The sequence below is a fragment of the Sus scrofa genome, chromosome 14, assembly GCF_000003025.6.
Source record: "Sus scrofa isolate TJ Tabasco breed Duroc chromosome 14, Sscrofa11.1, whole genome shotgun sequence".
Taxonomy (NCBI): domain Eukaryota; kingdom Metazoa; phylum Chordata; class Mammalia; order Artiodactyla; family Suidae; genus Sus; species Sus scrofa.
The window spans coordinates 132063934-132086044 of record NC_010456.5 but is presented as its reverse complement, the minus strand read 5'-3'; the positions used below and the strand labels follow the sequence as shown (position 1 = coordinate 132086044).

The window sequence follows — 22111 nt, the reverse complement described above, 5'->3', positions numbered from 1 at the left end:
CCACTGGGCCACAACAGGAACTCCTATTTGTAGACTTTTTGATGATGGCCATTCTGGCTGGTGTTAGCAAAATCTCTTATCTCAATAAACTCTCTTTCTCTTCACCTCCTATGCTGGAAATTCTTTTTCCAACCTGAGCCCAAGGACCACAACAATGTCTCTTCAAGGAAAGCAACAGTCAAAATTTCCACGGCAGGCAGCACAAGGTACAAGTGTCTGAGCAAAGCCCTGCCAGTGTAGACAACCCCCTTATTCACATGCCCTGTATGTCCTGTGCTCTATCACAAGTGCACCGTCAGTCCCTAGCCACTCCTCAGGCAGACGGGACAGGTGCCATGCCCGTTCTGCTCATGCAGGGACTGATGGTCCCAAAGCTGGTGACAATGGGGCCAGGACCCCAGATGTTCTCACCAGGTAACTCTGCCCACCATCCAGGTACCCAGGGGGCACGGCCAGCCATTGGAAGAGAGCTGCTCTGTGCCAGACCTTCCCACATGGCAGGAGACGGAGCAGAGCTGACCTCCAACAGGGCCACGGGGGAGTGGATGGGAAATCGGGAGAGGCCAGCTAGAGGAGGCCAAGTTCACGGTGCTCCGGGTGAGGGCCTGGCCCAGGTGTTTCTCCCAGTGGCAGCCTGAATTACCCTCAGACCAGCCCAGGCTGGGGGCATCGGAAGCAGACTGTGAGGCAGTCCCTGCTCCAGGGGCTCTCTGTGGGGTTGGGGCTGCCCCTGAAGGGTCATTGCAAAGGCCAATTCCCCGGGAAGAAAAGGCCTGTGCTCAGTAAGGCCTCAGATGGATGCCTTGCTTCTGGCTTATTCTCTGGTGTCAACAAAGAGTGCTACAGAAGTAACAACATAGACAACACACACACACACACACACACACACACACACACACACACTGCTACCTCGGCCCCCATGACGTGGGGGTGCCCAGTCCCAGAGAGCATGACATCTGTATTAATCACTCTGTCCTTGGGCCACTGGACAGACTTCTCTGGGTCTCAGTTTCACCACTTCTAAAATAAGGGTGTTGAGTGAGTTCCCGGCGTGGCTCAGCAGTTAACGAACCCAACTAGCATCCATGAGGACGTGGGTTCGAACCCTGGCCTCAATCAGTGGATTAAGGATCCAGTGTTGCCGGGAGCTGCAGTGTAGAACACAGATGAGGCTCAGATCTGGTGTTGCTGTGGCTGGGGTGTAGGCCGGCAGCTACAGCTCCAATTAAACCCTTAGCCTGGGAACCTCCATATGCCGTGGGTGTGGCCCTAAAAAGACAGGAAAAAAAAAAAAGGAGTTGACCACGATGGAAGATAATATACAAAAGAAAGGTACATATATATATGACCGGGTTGCTTTGCTGTAGAGCAGAAATGGACACAACAACGTAAATCAACGATACTTCAGTAAACAAAAAAAATTTTGAAAGTTAAGCAATGTCGGAAAAAAAAAAAAAAGGAAAAAAGAAAGAAAGAAAATAAGGAAGCGGAAGTCAAGCCTAGTGATGTCCAAGGCCATCCAGCTCCGACACTTAGGGATCTTTCCAGAAGACCTGGTAGATTTTCAAAAAGTCTATAACCAGAAAATGATTAAGTTGGCAAGATGAAAACAGGCACCAGAGCCCTTAATAAATCTCTTTTCGTACGACTCCCCTACGAGGTCAGATGATCCCGGCAAACTCTCACAGCCGAGAGAGGAAAGGGGATTCCTGGAATTCTCCAGACGCTGGCTCAGCCAGTAATCATCCAGTGAGGACCTAAAAACAAGGAGCTATCAAGCTTTCAGCTCTGGCCACCCTGGGTTTTGCCTAAAAGCCCTTGAGGGCTCCTCTCATTGCAACCTCATTCCCTGAAGCTTGGAGAGAAGGGCAATAAAATGAACCAATAAAATGAAAAGAAAAACTGGCAACTTTTTTTAACCTCATGACGCAAGTCAACTACTTCTTTCCCTCCCTTGCAAAGTATAAAGTGCTCCTGTTACCCAAATATTTGTGTTGCTGAATCTGCAGAAGCCGCTGTATCCGCCAGCTGCCCAGCACCCGCGTTTTCAAGGGGCTGGGGCTTGCAGGCTGGGCCTGGGTGTCGGGTGAAGTTTGCTTCAAAGGCGAACGCTACAGCAACTGGCTGAGACTCAGCTAAGTGATTCACTGTGTCTTCTGGAAACAGTTATGCTAACCTTTCATTTTCTTTAAAAAATATGCAATTGGGGAAACACTACGTCCCCCATACACAGCAAGAAGCAATGCCATTGAACTTGCCCACTGCCTGGGGAACAACAAACTAGACCGCAGAGGGGTTCGGGGAGGACTTGAGCATCGAGCACTTGCCTGGGAGACAGGGATCCAGCCCCAGGAAGGAGGGAAGCGAGTCCAGGAGGGGCTGAGGGAGGAAAGGTGGGCAGATTGGTGGACCCAGAGGAACCTGGCATCAACCACACCATCTGCAGGCCCAGGACCAAATGGTAGACTCCTCCTTCAGAAAGGGCATAAAAAGTGCCATTAGGAATTCCTGCTGTGGTGCATCAGGTTAGGAGTCCAACTACAGGAGTTCCTGTGGTGGCTCAGCGGTTAACGAACCCACCTAGTATCCATGAGGATGCAGGTTTGATCCCTGGCCTTGCTCAGTGGGTTAAGGATCCGGCGTTGCTGTGAGCTGTGGTGTGGGTTGCAGATGCAGCTCAGATCTGGTGTTGCTGTGGCTGTAGTGTAGGCCGGCAGCTTTAGCTCCGATCGACCCCTAGCCTGGGAACCTCCATATGCCACAGGTGTGGCCCTGACTACAGTGGCTGACTACAGCAGCTCGGGTCTCTGCAGAGGTTCAGGTTCAATCCCCAGTCGGGCACAGTGGGTTAAAGGAGCCAGCGTTGCTGCATCTGCAGCATAGGTCACGACTGTGGCTTGAATTCAATCCCTGGCCCAGGAATTTCCATATGTGGCAGGTGCAGCCATAAAATAAAAAATAAATTTTAAAAAAAGTGCCCTTAAAATACTAAAATGTATTCCTCTTCATGTTCATCTCTAGAACATGATTGCAGGTTCTCTGTCGTCATGGGTTAAGGATCCATTGCTGTGACCTATGGTGTAGTCGCAGACGAGGCTCGGATCTGGAGTTGCTATGGCTGTGGTGTAGGCCAGCAGCTATAGCTTGGATTAGACCCTAGCCTGGGAACCTCCATATGCTGCGGGTGCAGCCCTAGAAAAAGACAAAAAAAAAAAATACTAAAATGTAAAGTGTTTCCTTTTCTTTCATGTTCTCTCTCTCGATGTGCCCCCAGGTTTCTATTTGCTGCTGAGTGTCTTGCTCCCTGGGATGAGGAGATGTGTCCTCGGGGGAGCACAGGCCCAGGGGCCTCAGACGCGGTGCTCTGCTCACCAGCCTCTGGACAGTCCCCTGCCGACCCGGGGCAGGGAGATCGAGCCCAGCCCCTCCCCATCCCCAGGGTCCACTGCCCCAACCCACAGGCGATGGACGACCCCCAAGAGCAGGGCAACAGCCTCCAGCAGCAGAATGCACTAGGTGCCTGGACGGGAAGGAAAGCCTCGGCCCCACCTCTGCACAGGCGGGGTTAGCCACCATTCTCTGCCCGGGATGCTATGGGGCGCGTGCACCTGACTCTGACTCTCTGCACGTCTTCACTTTCAGGCAGAAGGAAGGCGGCCATGACCATGTGGAGCCCGGGGTCCCAGGGGTCAGGGAAGGAAGGAAGCCAAGACCCTATCCTGGGAAGGCAGCAGGAGGAGAACCCTGTGGGCCCGAGAGGCCAAGCCCCAGCACGCACTCCACCGTCTCACCAAACCCACAAAACACAAATTCAAAGATAAAATTGAAACCGAGACCTCAGGAGTTCCCATCGTGGCTCAGAGGAAACGAATCCAACGAGCACCATGAGGACACAGGTTGGATCCCTGGCCTCCTCAGTGGGTTAAGGATCCGGCATTGCCATGAGCTGTGGTGTGGGTTGCAGATATGGCTCGGATTTGGCGTTGCTGCGGTTGTAGTGTAGGCTGGTGGCTACACCTCCAATTCGCCCCCTAGCCTGGGAATCTCCATGGGTGGTGAGTGTGGCCCTAAAAAGACAAAAATAAATAATAAACAAATAATAAAATAAAATAAAATGGACACCTCAGAGCACTAACCCCTCAAGCATGGAGCCTGTGAGTGCACAGGTCATGTGCCCATAAAGCAGCCACGCCAGAAAAAGAGGTGACAGACCAAGAATGAGACGCTTGGGATTCAGATTAGAGGTGGGGGAGGTTTTCAGTGATGACAAGGTCAAGGGTACATCAAGGGATGGGGGTGGGCAGTGAGCAGGTGAGCCCAGAGGCCGGCTGGGAAGGACCTGCTACATGACACGGAGGCAGTACGTGTGGGAAGAACGGGGGTGGTCAAGTCACCACCATCCGTGTCCCCAAAGTGACATATTATAGCTGCCCTCCAGCAGGGGAGGAGGGGAAGGGGGGGAACGAGGGGGAGGGTGGCTGGGGTGGGGGCGGGGAGGTTCAGATGGGAGAAATAAGAGAAGTGGGGGAGACGGAAGGAAAGAGGAAAAGAACAGGGGATGGCCACGCAAAAACAAAAGAGGGAAAGAACGAACGAAACCGCCCTCTCCTCCTCCCTCACTGTTTATGAACCATCGCCACAATATTTAGTCTCCTGAAAGCTGCATCAAGAAGCTCTGGCATTTCAAATAGTCAAAAACAGCAAGAGTAAGTCTTGCGGTGTAAACGACAAAACGTCAACAGTTCTACAGGGGAGCCCCATGGCCAGGGACTATATATATTCTGGGGCATCGAGAGAAGGAAACGGATCGTCTCATCCTCATCGGGCGTAGGGAACGCATCCCCATCCGTCAGCCCCTCCACTTTTAATCCCTCCCCTCTTCTCTGGTGACGTCAAGTTGGCCACTGCTGCCACAACACGGGTTGGCCACCCAATATTATGAAAATCAATGGATGTGAAAGTGAACACATGAATAAACAAACCAGATCTTAAAAGATGCATCAGGATTTAAAAATTGGGTTTAGTCCAATATTTGGGGTGAGCCAAGGCCAGGCATTTACGTCTGGATAACTGATGCTGGATGCAGCCTGGTTTTTAGGCGTCTATCACGTTGCAGGCTCCGGGCTCAGGTGGACAAAGGCGCAACCCTTGCCCACCTTCCCTGCTGGGAGCAGGCGTGGTCTCAACTCTGGTTGGTTCCGTGCACAACACACAGCAGCCACTTGCTAGCTGCCGAACTGAATTAAAGACACAGTGGCTCCTTATCTGCTACTATTTAGAGCTTGTATGGTCCTATATGCAGGGAAATTGACCAGGATATAACACTCTTGTAAAAAATTTTTTTAATTCTTTTTTTTTTCCTTTTTACAGCCACACCTGCAGCATATGGAAGTTCCCAGGCTAGGGGTCGAATCCGAGCTGCAGCAACAGGGCACAGCCACAGCCACAGCAAAGTGGGATCTGAGCCACATTTATGACCTACACCGTAGCTTATGGTAATGCCAGATCATTAACCCACTGAGCAAGGCCAGGGATCAAGCCTGCATCCCCACGGACACTATGTAGTGTTCTTAACCTGCTAAGTCACAACAGGAACTCCTATTTTTTTTAATCCTTAAAGACATATAAACTCCTCTACATGAGGCTCATTACAATAAGTTAACTTGTATATTCATGACATAAAATGGTGGCATAGAAAATATTCTAACCACAGGGCCAAGGGTTTCTAGGAGCTGCCTGGTAGCCAAAGCAGAGAGGGACATACCATGAAACATATGTTCTTATTAGCAGATTCTTGTGCCTTACTTAACAAAAGGGACTTCTTGATTAGCACATTTATCAGACCATGAGTCCTCAGTTCATCAGAATGTCTTATTTCTGCCCTGCCATAGAAAGCAGTCTAGATGGTTCTAGGAAGCCACTCTGGGAAATAGCCTCCACTCTGCCATGACCGAGAGGTCACCAGCTCATTACAAACCCCTTGCACTTCTAGACTCTCAGGAGACTGACCTCATAAAAAGTTGGAGCTTTCCAGAGTTAGACCAGGAATCCCAAAGAACAATAAGAGACGCAGACAACAGGCAGAGGAACTATCCAGAAGCATCAGCTCGTGTTCTGGAGGGGGCTCTCCTAAACTCACTGGGAAATACGTCTGCACGTGGTCCAAAGGCAAGGTCTCAGGCAAGGCAGAGAAGGAAAACTAAGCAGCTCTCGTGGCCCCCACTCTCCCCCTTGGCTGGCTCTATCTATCCTTCATGTCTCAGCTTGGATGTTACCTCCTCGTTAAGCCTCTCTGTCTTCACTACCTTCAGACAACTTCACAGCCCCGGGGCCTTCCACCGCGTCCTCCCTCTGTTTCTTCTTTGTACCTATCACCCCAGTCTAGCTTACCTGTCCCTGCACCACATGTGAGCTCCGCGGCTTTTGCCCATTGCTGGCACATCCTCAGAACCTAACACAGTGCTTGGCCAAGAGATGCTCAATAAATATGTATAGACTCTATGAGTGAATAAAGAATAACTGAAAGAATGGACCAACTAGACCTTAAGAGATCATTAGGACTTTTAAAATTGGATAATAATGTGCAAAACATCTTTGGACTCACAAAATTCTTCTCTATTGATATAACTGAGAAATGGGTCAGAACTAAGGCCTCTCTCTGTTTAATCAGGCAAGACCGAAGCATCTTCTCCAGCAAAGAAACACAGTCTCCCCAAGAATAAGAGCAAATGAGATCAGCTGCTCTGTCCTTTTCCCCTGAGGTCGCCCGAGTCTTTTTTTTTTTTTTTTTTTTTGTCTTTTGTCTTTTTCGGGCCACACCTACAGCATCTGGAGGTTCCCAGGCTAGGGGTCTAATTGGAGCTACAGCTGCCAGCCTATACCACAGCCACAGCAACGCAGGATCCGAGCCACAACTGCGACCTACATCACAGCTCATAGCAACACCGGATCCTTAACCCACTGAGTGAGGCCAGGGAGCCAACCCGCAACCTCATGGTTCCTAGTTGGATTCGTTTCTGCTGTGCCACAACGGGAACTCCCTCACGCGAGTCTTAAAAGCACATTTTGTTCCAAGCACACTGGGCTCCTCTAGAACAACGTGCTAATCATCTTCCGTTGGAGCTGGCAAAGCTCTTTCTCTGAAAGGCCACAAAGTAAGTGCTTTCAGTTTCACAGGCCACGGGGTCTCCAATCCAGCTACTCAACTCTGCTGCTGTGGAGCAAAAGCAGCCACAGACTCCACAAAAGCAAATGGGCACGCTGTGTTTCAATAAAACTTTATTTACACAAACAGCTGGAGGGCCGGATTTGGACTGTAGGCCACAGCTGGCCAACCCCTGGGTCCCTAGACCCTGCTCCACACTCACTGAACTGGCACACGGCATCCACGCTGCCCTCCCCACTCAGCAAAAGGGACAGGAGACATTCACCTACAAATTCAGTCCCAACAACCTGGGAGTCACTTGGTCAGAACCAAAAATCAGAGTCTTAGTCCAATCCCCTGAAGAGAGAACGCCAACATGGGGGGGGAAAAAAAAGCATTACCATATTAAGAGAAAAACATAGCCAAAGAATTTCCTTAACAATCAACTAAGTTCTTGAAATGGATCCAGAGAACACACAAGGGCTCGGTTTTGATAGTTTGGGGAACTGAAATATTTTCACATTCCACAAGAAGCTGCACTCTGAACAATAAGCAGCCACGTCCCTGTTAGCCTCTGGACCAAGGCCAGTCCAGAGCAAAAAGCTGCTTCCACTTCAGCGTCTGGCTTGACCTCACCTCATGAAATATGGATTCACCTCCCCCTAAAAATGGTAAAAATCCATACGGTAACAGGAGCCTTGTAGCCCCAGTAAGGTCTGTGGCCTCTTCAGCCAATGCCACGCGGGCCTTTGAGCTCAGGGAGAGAGAGAGAGGAGAGACCACAAAACAACCAGGACAGAGGCAGTGGGGAAAAGAATTCAAAATGGAAAAACACAGAAACACAATACGAGGGTAACTATGGTACTGGAAGCCACATTCCAGGCTCCCGCCAACGTTACCAGGATGAGGGACGGGCCGCAGAAGATGCAGAGCTGGTCCAGCACGGGCTCGGCCTTATCTGATTCACTCTGGGACAAGCTCGGGCGGCTGAGTCAGCGCCTTCTGACAATCAGGTTGTCTGAGGAGAACTGGCTGCAGGCACGGGGGGCATGAGTCATGCTTGGTACATGCCACCCCTCCCTCGCCACCATCCCCAGGCCGCCTGGACCCTCCTTGCTCAGAGAAGTCGGGGCAGGCCAGGTTCCGAGGGGCCGGCCTGCAGAGACCAGGGCCGCCTCGACAGCTCCTGGGGCTCGTGCATGGAGGGCCCCTCGCCCCCAGAGGGACCCCAGTTCTGAACTTGATGACAGGTGGCGTCAGCTTTTCTGGCCTCTGCAGCCAGCTCAGCGGTGAGAGGACCCTCTGCCAACGAAGCACCCCCAGGCCCAGGGGTCTCACACTTCAGCCACTTCAAACAGGGCCATAGGTGGCATCTGGCTCAGAGCTGCCCAGGGCCGGATGCAGGCCTGGAGGTGAGGCTGAAAAACCACCTCGCCAGCCTCCCCGAGGCTGCTTCCAAATATTCCCCTAGTTGCTGGCGTCAGGGAAACGCACCCACAGGTAACTGCACCACCTCCCAGGGCTTTGAGCTCCCAATGAGCACAGAGCTACAGGCCCCGGCAAAGCCACCCACACTTCAGGCAACCCCTGGGATCCAACAAGCATTGGCCTCAGAGTCTGGGGAGCCGGGAGTGCTGCTCTGTCACCAGCCTGCCACGTGGTCACCTCCTTGTCTGGAAGGTGGGGCTCAGCTCGCAGCAGGAGCCCCAGGGCCCTCCTGCTCCCCCAGCCCACAGGCCTTGCCTCCTTCTGAGCAGAGGGCTCTGCGTGCACACTCAGGGCACTGTCGCTGGGCACCTACTACATGACAAGTGAGCAAGACAGGTGTGCCCCTCACACGGCAGCAGCAGGGGGAAACTTAAACCCAGAAGTCAATATGACAACTGAAGCTATGATGAGGATGGGAGGAAGGGAACATGAAAGGAATGCGATCACCTCTGGGGCTCTGTGTCCCCGGAGTGACGGGGGTGGACTGGGACAAGGGGCAAGAAGGGCTGTCTGGGGCAGAATTTATCCAGAGGCCGGGAAGATCCTCTACGGAGGCGCTGGAAGGGGACACCCGCCTCCGGCCCCGGGAGGCAAGGCAAGGCCCCAGGAGAAGAGCCCCCCTTTGTAGGAGCTGGCAGCAGACAGCAGGGCAAGCAGCGTGGGGGAGGGATGGGGGATCAAAGAGAATGGGAGAGCGGGGTGCCCATCAGGCTGGGTGGGCCTTCAAGGCCCTAGTAAGGAGTTTAGGCTCTCTCTGTAAGAACAGGGGGAAACAGGGTTTATACAGGGCACACAGGACACGATCCAAACATTGCAATCATCAAACACAAGACATATGCCTTCCTCCCGCCTGTTTCCCGAGCAACACAGCTGGACGAACAGCTGGGACAAAAGTAACTGTCCTTTCCCATCTTCCGCAATACATCCCCCGTCTTGCACTCTGGCCGAAAGAAACAAATATTCTCAAATATTCACTCTCTTTCCTCTCTCCCTCTCTCTCCCCCATCCTCCCTGAACGACTCAGCAAAAAAAAAAAAAAAAAAAAAAAAAAAAAAAAAAAAAAAAAGCAGCATAGACAAAATGCTGCCTTTGGATAAAATGTTGAAATGTTCTACCAACACGGCCCGCGTCATGTTAAGCACATTTGGAAACGGTTTTTATCTGAGGCTGAACTAGTTTGCCCTCAAAGCTGCTTTCTATTAAACTGTTTGTCTGCACGCTGTCCTTCCTTCCTGCAGCTGGCATTCCCCCCGGGTGATCACTGGCCCCGGCCGAGGCCCGAGGCAAGGCGAGCTGCACATCCGAGGGCAGAAGCACAGAAAGCGATGCCCAGCCCGGCTGCGGTTAGAGGCGATGGGCGTGCGCGGGGCCAGCCTGTGCTCCAGCTTGGTGGGGGCAGCAGACCAGGAAGGGACGGCCGCTCCTCCTTCCAAGGTTCTCCCAGCTCCAGACTCCCAGGGAACGTAAGCGCACATGTGTCTGCTCAGCAGTGAGAAGAAAAGCGTTCTTTGGTTACAAGCCCAGAAACGTCTCTGGCACCTTCAAGCCGAGGGAGGTGGACTGAAAATGGGCGGGGGTGGGGGGCTTGAAGGATGGAAGGGAAAGGAGACGGATCCGGCTCAGAAAGAGGAGGAACGCAGACAGCGCTGGGGTCTCGGCGGCCGGGGTGGCAGGGCTTCCGCCATGTAGTTTTTCTGCAGGTGGCATCCAGCGGCAGCTCCAAGCGGAGGATGTGCTTGGTCTGGTGGGTGCCGTGTCCCCCTCCTGACCCAGGGGGTGGGGTGCTAGGACCGAGCTCCCCCTCAGACTGTCCAACGGGGGAGAAATGGACCCAGAAGGCCATGCTGGCCGCTGCTCCCAGGAAAGGGGAGGGGTGGGGGACAAGCGGGCAGTGACAACAGACATCCGTGGCCATTTCCATTCATGAAAAGGAGCAGGAATAGCCTGCTCAGGAAGGAGGTTAGCTGTTGGTAAGAGAGGACCTTTCAAGAGAAATCTTGGGGCTGGGGGCGGAAATGGGCCCAGACAGAGGCCACTAACTTAACCACTGAGGCTGTGTATGTGGGGACAGTCACACCAGTGTCACGGGGTCATCAGGAAGTGTTCCTGGGGAGTGGGGGCGCTGGGCCACGACCTCACATGACACGTGCCATTTGGACCGATTTCCCTCCTCCAGCCCAACCGTGTTCGGTTCTGTTCTGCTTCCACTGAGATTTCTTTCCTGTTCTGTTTCTTGTTCCTGAGGTGACAGTGCCAGGCCAGCCCGCCCCCTCCCCCCAGTTATAACATCGTGTGCTGGACAAATCTGTATTCATCGAGGGTGAAATTTCAGGCTTCTTCCAAAACTGAGCCTCATTCCAAGCCAGTCTCCGCCCCATGTGCCTAAATACTCAATCATCAAACTAAGGGAACAACATGGAAAGAGCTGGAAGCGATGGTTTCCCTCTCCGCCCTTCCAACTCCTATCAGCAAAAAAAAGCAGTTTAGTCAGTGGAAACCAGTCTCTTGTGTGGGTGTCTGCAATTTAATATCCTTTCATTTCCGATTCCATTTTGAAAAGCCACATTAGTTCAACTTTAAATTTTCAAGCTCCCTTTTCTTGGGCTAGAAACGCATCTCAAATAGCAAGTTGCTGGCAGAAGGGCGAGCCTCCCGGGAACAGCGAGAGCCGGGTCAGGAACACCCTGCAAGGCTGGGCCTGTTGAAAGGGTTCTCGTCCTGCCTGGACATGCCAGGGGACAGGAGATACACTCTCCACCTTGGCTTAAAATCGGAAAAGAATATCTCCCGGGCAGGGCAGTCACACGGGAGGCACCCACCTGTGCCAAATAATGAAATTACTCCCTGGGAGCAGTGTCCGGCCGAGCACCCTGCCTGCAGAGAGCCCCCTGGGCTGGCCGGCTGCCGAGGGCTCTGAGGAGCTGACAAGTCCCGAGGGTGGCCACAGGATGTGCTATTCTGGCCGGCCTCCTTCCGGTGAGACTAACCACATCCTAGACACCTTCCGAGCAGCCTAAACCGGGGTGCGCCAGCCTCCCCGGGGGCTATTTAAAGTCAAGTCATCCCCTTACACCAAAAGGCCAGGCTGCAACCCTCCCAAAATGCCCACGGGCTTGGGGAGCCTGGCTGGCTTGGGAGGCTGTCACTGCCCCATGGCATCGCTGTGTGACCTCAGACAGGTTACTTAAGCTCTCTGGAGCCCCGTTTATTCCTATGCAAAATAGGCGTGCTACAGCTATCTCGCAGATTAGAGGACAATTATGAATGAAGGCAAAGCCTGGTCCAGCTTTGGAGCTTATCAATACAAGTTATTATGCTCATATTGTGGCTGATAAACACATTTGGAAAGATTAGCTGCTACAGAAATTCCACAGTAGCCTAACAGAAGTAATATGCAATTGTAACATCGGTAAAGGCCAATTACCTACACTGGGCACAGAGTCTGTTTCTGTCCCGATAAACAACACAGACAAAGACAGCCTACGTCCTACGATGCGGGTCTGGCTTCACAGCCTGCATCCAAGTCAAACGTACAGAGAGCTGGTTAAGAAGACCCCTCCTGGCTCCCAGCCCATGCTTTTTTCCTGGGCCAGCCGCAAAGTTCCAACCTAACCTGATTCCTCCTTCAGATGACAAGGTCATGGAGAAACCAGAAAGCACAATCCACTGGGCACCTCCCGCAGAGTCAACCAAACCTCTGCAACCCATGTACCAGCAGCTGGGGACTCTTGATGGCCTCAGAAAAATCAGATTTAATTTCAGATGTGAAGACTCTGCTAAACATATTAACAGAGCAAAAGCGACCGCCGGGAGAATATTGCAGCAGGAAGCACACCGTTTCCCAAACTGAGCTTTTTAAGTCTCAGTTTCGGGGAGAGGGAGGATTTCCTTGGACACTCAATCATTGTAGTTTGGGGAACACAGCCCCTTTGTGGGAGAGTCATATGCACGTTAGCATATCAAAAGCTCTGAGAAGTTCTACGAGGGAGAAACCCATTAGCTTTGGGTTTTGTTTTGCTTTGTTTGATGGTCCAGGCACATGGAAGTGCCAGGGCCAGGGATTGAACCTGAGCTGCAGCTGCAGCAACACTTGATCATGGAATCTACTGCACCCGGCTGGGGATCAAACCCTCGCCTCCACTGTGACCCGAGCCACGACAGCCAGATTCTTAACCCACTGCGTCCTGGCGGGAACTCCCCATTAACTTTGTTTTATGCCAAGGTTTCCAAAACTTTTTCAAGTGTGGAGTATTGTTTTAAAACACATCTCTTTTTTTTTGTTTTGTTTTGTTTTGTTTTTCTTTTTGTTCTACCCAGTTACATGAAGGGTTTCTTGCTCTTTCGGGAGCTTTAAGGTCTGAACGCTGGCTTAAGGCCAGTGTTCAGTAGATGTTCTGTGCAAATGGTTCTACATGTAGATGGATTTTTTTTTTTTTGTCTTTTTGCCTTTTCTAGGGCCACTTCCGCAGCATATGGAGGTTCCCAGGCTAGGGGTCGAATCAGAGCTGCAGCTGCTGGCCTAAGCTATAGCCACAGCAACTCAGGATCTGAGCCAAGTCTGCAACCTACACCACAGCTCATGGCAACACCGGATCCTCAACCCACTGAGCGAGGCCAGGGATCAAACCCACAACCTCATGGTTCCTAGTCGGATGTGTTAACCACTGAGCCATGACGGGAACTCCTAGATGGATTTTTTGTTTTGATGTGTTTGTGGGAGAAGGTGAGCCAACGTCTCACTCTTCTGCCATCTTGATCCCACCTCCCAAAATACATCTAGTAACTCTGCAAAAACCCAATATGGGAGATGTGGTTTGTTTTCAGAGCAGCTATTTCCATGCTAATTGTGGCTAACTTCAAAATCCAGTAAATTCTCTTTACATGGTGAGTGCACAAATGAACAAAACTCTGTAGCAACAATTGCCTCGAGGACAGGAATGAAAGCAAAACTGCTTTCCTACTAAATTCTTGATCAACCCATTGCTTTCTTTTATGAAAATTTAAAACACTATTAGGCACAAATGAAACCACCTACAGAAAAGAAACAAACTCGCAGACGTGGAGAACAGGCTTGTGGTGGCCAAGGGGGATGTGGAGGGAGTGGGTGGACTGGGAGTCTGGGGTTAACAGACGCAAACTATGGCATCTGGAGTGGATGAGCAATGAGGTCCTGCTGTAGAGCACAGAGAACTAAATCTAGTCACCTGTGATGGAACATGATGGAGGATAATGTGAGAAAAAGAATGTACACACACACACACGTACACACGACTGGGTGAACTGCTGTACAACAGAAATTGACAGAGCATTGTAAATCAACTGTGATAGAAAAAATAAAAATCTTAAAAATAAATAAGTAAAAGACGACGGTCCAAACTCTGATCTCAGAGCCTGCTTGTTAAAGAAGCTTCCATGCGCTCCCTCCCCTCCCCCAGCCCAGGCCACCCTCAGCCTCTCCCAAATGCTCGCCTTTGGTCCAGACTTGACTGGTTCAGTCCCACTTTACAATCTCAGGAAATCGGGGAGTTCCGGTGCCTTCGGACCTCTCCGGGTTTGGCCACATGTTAGCCAAGGCACCTGAGAACTTGGCTCCGCAGGTGGGAACACCCTTACCTGATGGTCAATTTTGATAAGCGCATGTCTGCCTTCTCATCCACATCTTTGATTTTGGCTTCGTAGGTGGCGCCGTTCTTCAGCTCGACTTTGACCCGGTGCTTGTTGGTCACCACGTGGGCATTTGTCACAATCAGTCCATCTTCGGACACGATAAACCCAGACCCACTGGCCACCGGTACTTCCCTCTTAGAAAAAGGAAGCCTAGAACCAAAAGGAGTAGCCCGTTAACACCGTAACATCAGTACTTTGACACTTTGATGGACTAGTTCTGTAATAGTAACATACCTCTAGCAATTGTTACTTTTACATTTGGGGTTTATTTAAGTTAAAAAAAAAAAAATGGGACAGCAGTTCCTATCATGGCTCAGTGGTAACAAATCCGACTAGTATCCATGAGGACGCAGGTTCAATCCCTGGCCTTGCTCAGTGGGTTAAGGATCCAGCATGAGCTGTGGTGTAGGTTGCAGGAGCAGCTCAGATCTGGCTTTGCTGTGGATGTGGTGTAGGCCAGCAGCTGCAGCTCTGATTCGACCCCTAGCCTGGATACCTCCATATGCCATGGGTGTGGCCCTAAAAAGACACACACACACACACACACACACACACACAAAGGGACACTAGGCTGACTTTTATATGCATCCAAAAATTCCACTTGGAAAATACTTCTAAGGAATCTCTTCAGAACCAGAGGTTCTTCAAAAATCTAGAAGGGTCAAGAGTATAGATTTAAATAAAGTCAAACAGGAGAACATCCCAGGGGAGAAAGGCTTATCTTCCTATTGAACTATATTCCGTGACACTTTCAAGTGTGGACAACAGCTCTGACGTTTTGCTAATGGCAGTGTTTTGGTGGGAGTTTCCGAGGCTGTTGAAAAAAGCAAGGCCCTCTTTACTTGCGAAACAGTTCGATGTGAACCACAGCAGGAGCGATTTTCTCCACCACGTCGGCAATAAAGTTGTATTTGTGGCGCAAACTGTTGGGATCTTCTTGCCCTGAGAACAGAAACAAAGACAAGACACTTAACGATGCTGGGCTCTGCCCTGTGCTCATTGGAGCAAAGGTCTGGGTCAGAGGAGCCAAGAAACCTGAAGGGGATGGTGAGGACAAGACCCCAGACCTGGGCTGAGTTGCAAAGCTCCTTCCAGCTTTTGAGGAAATAGCTCTTCAGGTAAGACAGCAAAATCCACCCAAGGGGACCACTGTGCTTGGCTTCCTTGCTCTCGATAGTCTCACGGGAAGAGATGTTGAGCCAGAGATACCAGCAAATACCCGGGCATCCTACCAGGGATTCTGAACAGCTGGTCCCCCAAGGGTCACCTGGCCATGACAGCATCTGCTGCCTGTGTCCCTCCCTCCCCAGCTCCTGCAGCACCAAGGCTGCCCTTCTTGGCACACAGCCACCATGGTGGGCAGGAGGCTGAGGCTGTTCTTGACGCAATGCCCATCAGATGTTTTAGATCTCAAAGGCTATTATGAAAAAGCATTAAGGCAAAGGCGCCGAGCCTGTCATTCCCCCTGTCTGTCCCCTCGGCAGTTTTCCAGCACACCTTAGCCATGCACTCCATCCCCCAGCCCCAGGGACATCCCGGGTCAAAAGGCATAAGAGATGCCTTGATACTGCTGCAAAAAAAAAAAAAAAAAAAAAAAAAAAAAAAAACAGAAAAATCCAATGATCAATTCTCTCTATAAATATGCACTCTCATTAGGGACCCCCTAAAGGGCAAGCATTTGCAAAGCTGCTTTCAGACAAAGCCATCACAGCTTGCTCCCAGCCAGGCAAAAAGGTAGCTGCCACCAGCCCCATGCACACACCGGTGACAGCTGACTCAGAAATGAGCTCCTGGAGACTTGGGGTCCAGGAGCCCCCAGCTGGCCTGCAGGTGGCAAAGGCAGCCTGTGTCTCCTCCTCTGACCTCAGACCCCTGCCTCCTGCTGACAGCCCTGAACTGCAGAGGGGCTCAGGCCATGTGCAGCCAGGAACCCCCACTGCCCTCCCTTCTCCTTCTCTCTGCCCAGGCCCCTCGGTCCAGCTCAGGGATGCACATGGCAACTCTGCCAGCCCCACAGCCACCAGGGCCAAGCAGAAACTCACAGGCAGCCTTCAGAAACCTTCAGAGCCATCTGACAGTGCAATCTTAGACCTCATGCATCCCAAAGCGTTAAATTGGGGCTGGTATTGTGTGTCTTTTTTTCTATGAGATTTTGGCAGTGATTCACTTTTAGCGTATTTTATGGAAGTGTTGACCCAGGATGGCTTGGAAATGAAAGGAAGAGAAACCTGATCCTTCACCACGGACGACGGTCTGACAAGCAGGGGTCTACCTGCTCACAGCTCACGAGGCAGGATGCACAGGAGCCTGAAGTTTCAAAGGAAACCAGCGGCCTGCAACGCTGGCCCCTCGCCAACCAGAGGGCCTGTGCACCCTGCCCCCAGCACACACACACGTGCCACACCTGCGCCCACACCCTCACACATACATGCTCCCACACATACACTCACACACACTCTCACACTCATGAGCGTGCACACACATCCATACACTCACAGGTACACATACACAAACACATCCACACACACACAGACTCTGACTCTCGAAGAACCACACATACACACACACACACACAATCTACACTCACATACACACGTGCATACACACTTCTCTGTGCGAGGGGCACGGCCATTCCCCAGGCTCTGGGCTGTGAAAACTGTGACATCCTCAAGTCCCCTGCAGCTCTCAGAGCTGCACACCAGTGGCACCCCAGCATGGGCACAGATGGGGCCGTGTGTTTGTCCCCACCAGGGACCTTGGCTCTCCAGCTCAGCACCCCTGAGCCCAGGGACCGTCCGGGGCCAGCCTGTCACAAGCTTTCCTTCTTGGAAGTGAGAGACTGTCAAGGAACAAAGGCCCCTCTCTGTCCCGGCTACCAGGCTCTGAGCTGCTTTATATTTCAGGGTTGGGATCTGCTCTCTTTGGCACAGCTTGATTCTTCTAAGGCGCAGAAAAAGATCTGCAACTACTAGGCAACATGAACTAATTCCATAAACAGAAATTTTTACAGTTTCTGCTTTCAGAACCCTTTCCTACTGTACCACAAGAAAACCCTTCCTTACGGCACCCTTCCAGGAGAGAAGGAAAATCAGATGCTGTTCCCTTGTTGTGTTTAGGGAAACTGAGGCTCACAGAGTATAAATGACTTCCCCGTAGACAATAAACCTTCTTCACAGAGCACATAAATAACAGAAAAACCTGGGAGTTCCCGCTGTGGCTCAGCAAGTTCCAAACACGACGAGTATCCATGAGGACGTGGGTTCGATCTCTGGCCTTGCTCAGTGGGTTAAGGATATGGCGTTGCCGTGAGCTATGGTGTAGGTCACAGACATGGCCCAGATCCTGCGTTGCTGTGGCTGTGGTGTAGGCCGGCAGCTGCAGCTCCGATTTGACCCCTAGCCTGGGAACCTCCATAGGCCACAGGTGCAGCCTTGAAAAAAAAAAAAAAAAGAAAAAAACCTGAGCAAATCCACTTTTCCAATTGAGCAGTGCCCCATGCATATCTGTTGTTCTCCCAGGATTCCAGGTAGTTGTGGGTATTTGACTAGTGTGTCTCCCTGCGTTCGCCAGCAGGAGATATAAATACGAGATGGAAGCGATCCCTCCCAGCACAGAACCTGGCAAACATCTCCCAGAGACGCTGTAAACAAATACATGTGGGCCTCCTCAGGCCAGCTCCCTGGGAAAGGCCAAAAAGAGACTGAACTCCACCACGGCCAGCCACCCCCAGGCAAGTGTGGAGTCTCTGAGGCCCTCCCAAGAAGGATGATAACTAGAGTGTGGTCACTCAAAAATCATTCAGTCGCTTCATCTTTCCACTTCCCACCCGGGCGTGGGAGAATCTGCCCATGGGGGTGAAGATGCGCACGGGTTTCTTCCAGCTAAAGTGAGAAGCACCTGCTTTCTCACCCACACGGGAGAAAGTGGTTCCAGGGTCTGTCCACCTGGGACAGCAACGTGGGAGAGCAGGGACGACACTGGCCTGGTCACTAGCAGGTCTCGGTCCCACCCAGAGCCTCCTGGGTGGCCTCCATTTCCCCGTCTGTAAAATGGGGCCAGCCACCTCTCGAAGGAGCTGGGAGGTCTATTCCGGCTCCAATGTTCTCAGACATAAACGCTGTCTCTCCCTCTCACTCCAACATGCTGAGCAAGATGGAAGACCTTGTGGAATGTGGGATTTGGGCACAGAAATCTCCTAATTCTGCAGATGAGTAAACCAAATGGAGGAGCCGTGGGAGCACAGACCTTATGGACAAGCCCAGCGGACAAGCCTTAATTGTGCAGCGGAGAAGAAAAAGCATCAGCATCACTGGTGGATCAGTGTCAGTGGGAGAATCCAATAGAGCGGAAACAACTGAACTGAAAGAACATCGACGAACAGTTCCAAGATGGGAAAAAGGTCAAGCCAAAGAAGCATCTGTCTTCTCCAAGCATGATTTCAGAATGAGACTAAAAGTGTCCCTAAGAGTAGCTTGGCTCAGCGCTAGGGTCCTGCTCCTGCTAAAAGTCTGCCATCAAACCAGGGGAGGCTGCTCCCCCAGGGGGAGAATTCCAGAGACAGACCCAGGCTGGCTCTGGCACAACGCACTCTCTGAATGATACAGGCAGATGATGGAAGGATAGGGCATCCAGGCTGCTCAGCACAGGGAGAAGGGGTAAGAGCACAGGCTCTGGTCTCAGAAGGATCAGAGTGTGACACTCGGCATGGGACTTACTTGCCGTGTGACCTTAGGTATGTCACCTAACTCCTCCAAGTCTTAACCCCTTGTCCATAAAACATGAGGATGATAACACCTACTTCCATGCAGGTTTGATGCAGATTTTATGAGCTACTGTATATGATGAAGTGCTTGGCCAAGCCATGGCATGCATACCTTTTAAAAACTTTTTTTTAAAAAGGAAGTGGTGGAGGTGCTGCTCCGTAGGCAGCTCTGGACAGATGTGAGCACCACAGACCTTGGAGACACAGCAGAAGAGCAAAGGAAGACATGGAAGCATCTAGAGAACCACTCTCCCCATCTTGGCAAATTTGTGCACATCGTGGAGGCTCCCCCTGACAGGGCCATTGTGGCCACCAGTGCAGAGGCAGAGATCAAGGGGAAGCTGTGTGGCAAGCCGGTTTTTCTGGCCTTGACATGTACCTCTGTTCCCAGCTTACAAGAGCACCCTACAGCCAGTACAGAGGGAGACGGGGAGCTGGGTCAGCAGGATATTTTCGCCTGAACCAAAGCCCAGCTGCACTCTCAAATTCCCAACCTGCACCAGAAAAAGATAAATATAACTCCCTCTACAAAGTGAGGGCCTTGCTTAGTTAGGCCAGAATGGATGTGGCAGAGCTGAATGAGGATGGGAAGTCTTGAGCAGGGTCAAGGCCAGGCCCTTCTAGCTGCTCCACGATTGGACAGGAAGCTAGAATTGGCTGGTATTCAGTAATGACCTGCTATTTACAGAAAGCTGGCAATTCAGAATTTGAAAAGTGAAAGTAAGGTATTTTCTACATTCCTGATGAATGAAAGAAGAGAAAAGACAAAAATGACCAATCGTACGTAATCAAAGACGGAGCATCACTACAGATCCTACAGACACTAAAAGTATGATAAGGAAATTTTATGAACAAATTTATTCACATAAATTCTATAATTTAGACAAAATGCATAGAGTTCTTTCAAAGACATAATTTATCAAAGCTCATACAAGAAGATACTGATAACCTGAATAATCCCATATCTATTAAATTGTATTTCTAACTAAAAACCTTTCCACAAAGAAAATTAAAGCCCATATGGTTTCACTGATGAATTCTACCAAACATTTAGGAAGGAAACAATACTAACACTTCATAAACTTTCTCCAAAAATAGAAGATGGGAAATACTGCTTAACTTTTTTTTTCCCCTGTCTTTTTAGGGCTATACCCATGGCATATGGAGGTACCCAGGCTAGGGGTAAATTAGAGTCATAGCCTCCAGCCTACGCCATAGCCACAGCAATGCCAGATCCAAGCCACATCTATACCCATGCCATGGCTTGCGGCAATGCCAGATCCTTTTAACTGAGAAGGGCCAGGGATCGAACCCCCCTCCTCATGGACACTAGTCGGGTCTTTAACCCACTGAGCCACAGTGGGAACTCCTGCCTAACTTATTTTATGACTTTGATATATTATTATCCTAATATAAAAGCCAGAAAAAGACACTATAAGAAAATTATAGTCTAACATCCAGCATGAATATAGACTAAATATCTTAGATTTTTTTCAGCAAATAAAATTTAGCAATATAGTAAAAAGATTATGACCAGGTGGGGTTTATCTCAGGAAAGGATAAATAAGGTGGGTGTAACATCTGAAAACACCGTGTGAATGAACCAAAAAAGAAAACCTAAATAATCATTATACAACTACAGATGTGATAAATTCACTGAGTAATAGAAATAATAATAATAAATCATCTCAATAGATGCAAACAGATTTGACATGTTATTCAAATTCCATACCTCCATTCATGATAAAAACAAAAAAAACAAAAACACTCAGCAAACTAGAAATAGAAGAGAATGTCCTCAACTGGATAAAAGGAATCAACAAAAAACCTAAAACCAACATTATGCTTAATGGTAAAAGATTAAATGTTTTCCCTCTAAAAATGGGCACAAGGCAAGGACATCTCTTACCACTTTTGTTCCATATTTTATTGAAATCCTAGGCAGGATGATTGAGCTAGAAGAAGAAATTTAAAGGCATAGAGATTGGAAAGGAGAACTAAAACTGTCTTTATCTGTAGATGACATAAGGATCCACAAAGAAAACCAATCTATAAAAATACTACCTAAAATAGGTGCGTTTATCAACACATAGGCTAACAGGTCAATAGGCACAATCACATGTCTTCCTACATATTAGCAGTAAACAATTAGAAACTGAAATTTTTAAAAACCTAAGTTAGAACACTATCAAAAATATCAACTACTTAGGAAAATAGTTAACAAAATGCAGATAAGACATACACTGAAAGCTACGAAACACTGCTAAAATAAATTAAATCTGAGTAAATGGGGAAAGTCATCCTACATGTGGGTCAGAAGTCTCCCTATTACTAAGCTGCTAATCTTCCCCAAATTAACCTACAAATTCAACACACTCCGATGAAAATCCCAGCAGTTTTTGCAGAAATTGCTAAGCTATCTCTAAAACCTATGTGGAAAGCAAAGAACACAGGCTATCAAAATAATTCTCAGGAAGAGAAAACTGAATGACATACTACGTGATTTTACTTTAAACAAAAAGTCTGAATAACTGGGATTAGTAGAATGAGTCACAACATTTTACAAAGACAGACCTTTCCACTTACCTAATAAATATTTATCATTACTGATTTTTAACATAACAAATGACCCTGAAGAGTAGCCGACATCTCCTATAATTTTATGAGGTTTTAAACTGCCAGATTCTTATCCAAAGATAGTAAATGATTCATCTTTCCTCTTTATAAACTACTACTCATGCACAAAGCTCCACAAATGTCTCCCCCTTGGAACCCATCATCCCTAGAGTTTTACAGAAAACGCTTCTTAACTACTTTCAACAACTTCCTTAGAGGAGGAAAGAGACACACGCGGTGCGGATGTTTCAATGATTATTATCAAATCAGAACAGCAGACACTTCCATTATTAAGTGTTCACTGAAGAGAGCCAGGCACAGAGTACTTCACACACCATATCACATTAAAGAAAATCTGCTGCAGTAAAAATTTAAATCAGCGGGAGACTATGAATCAAAGAATAAGCATTTATCTGATTTCCTCCAAAAGATTT

General features: G+C 49.7%; 1 protein-coding gene across 1 annotated transcript in view; it reads right to left on the bottom strand.

Moving 5' to 3' along the window:
* HTRA1 (HtrA serine peptidase 1) overlaps positions 1-22111 on the bottom strand; it is a 60547-nt gene that overhangs the window by 17546 nt on the left and 20890 nt on the right. Inside the window, 3 exon segments of the mRNA XM_003133208.4 lie at positions 14246-14271; positions 14274-14449; positions 15142-15241. Of these exon segments, the coding sequence (XP_003133256.3) occupies positions 14246-14271; positions 14274-14449; positions 15142-15241 (302 nt within the window).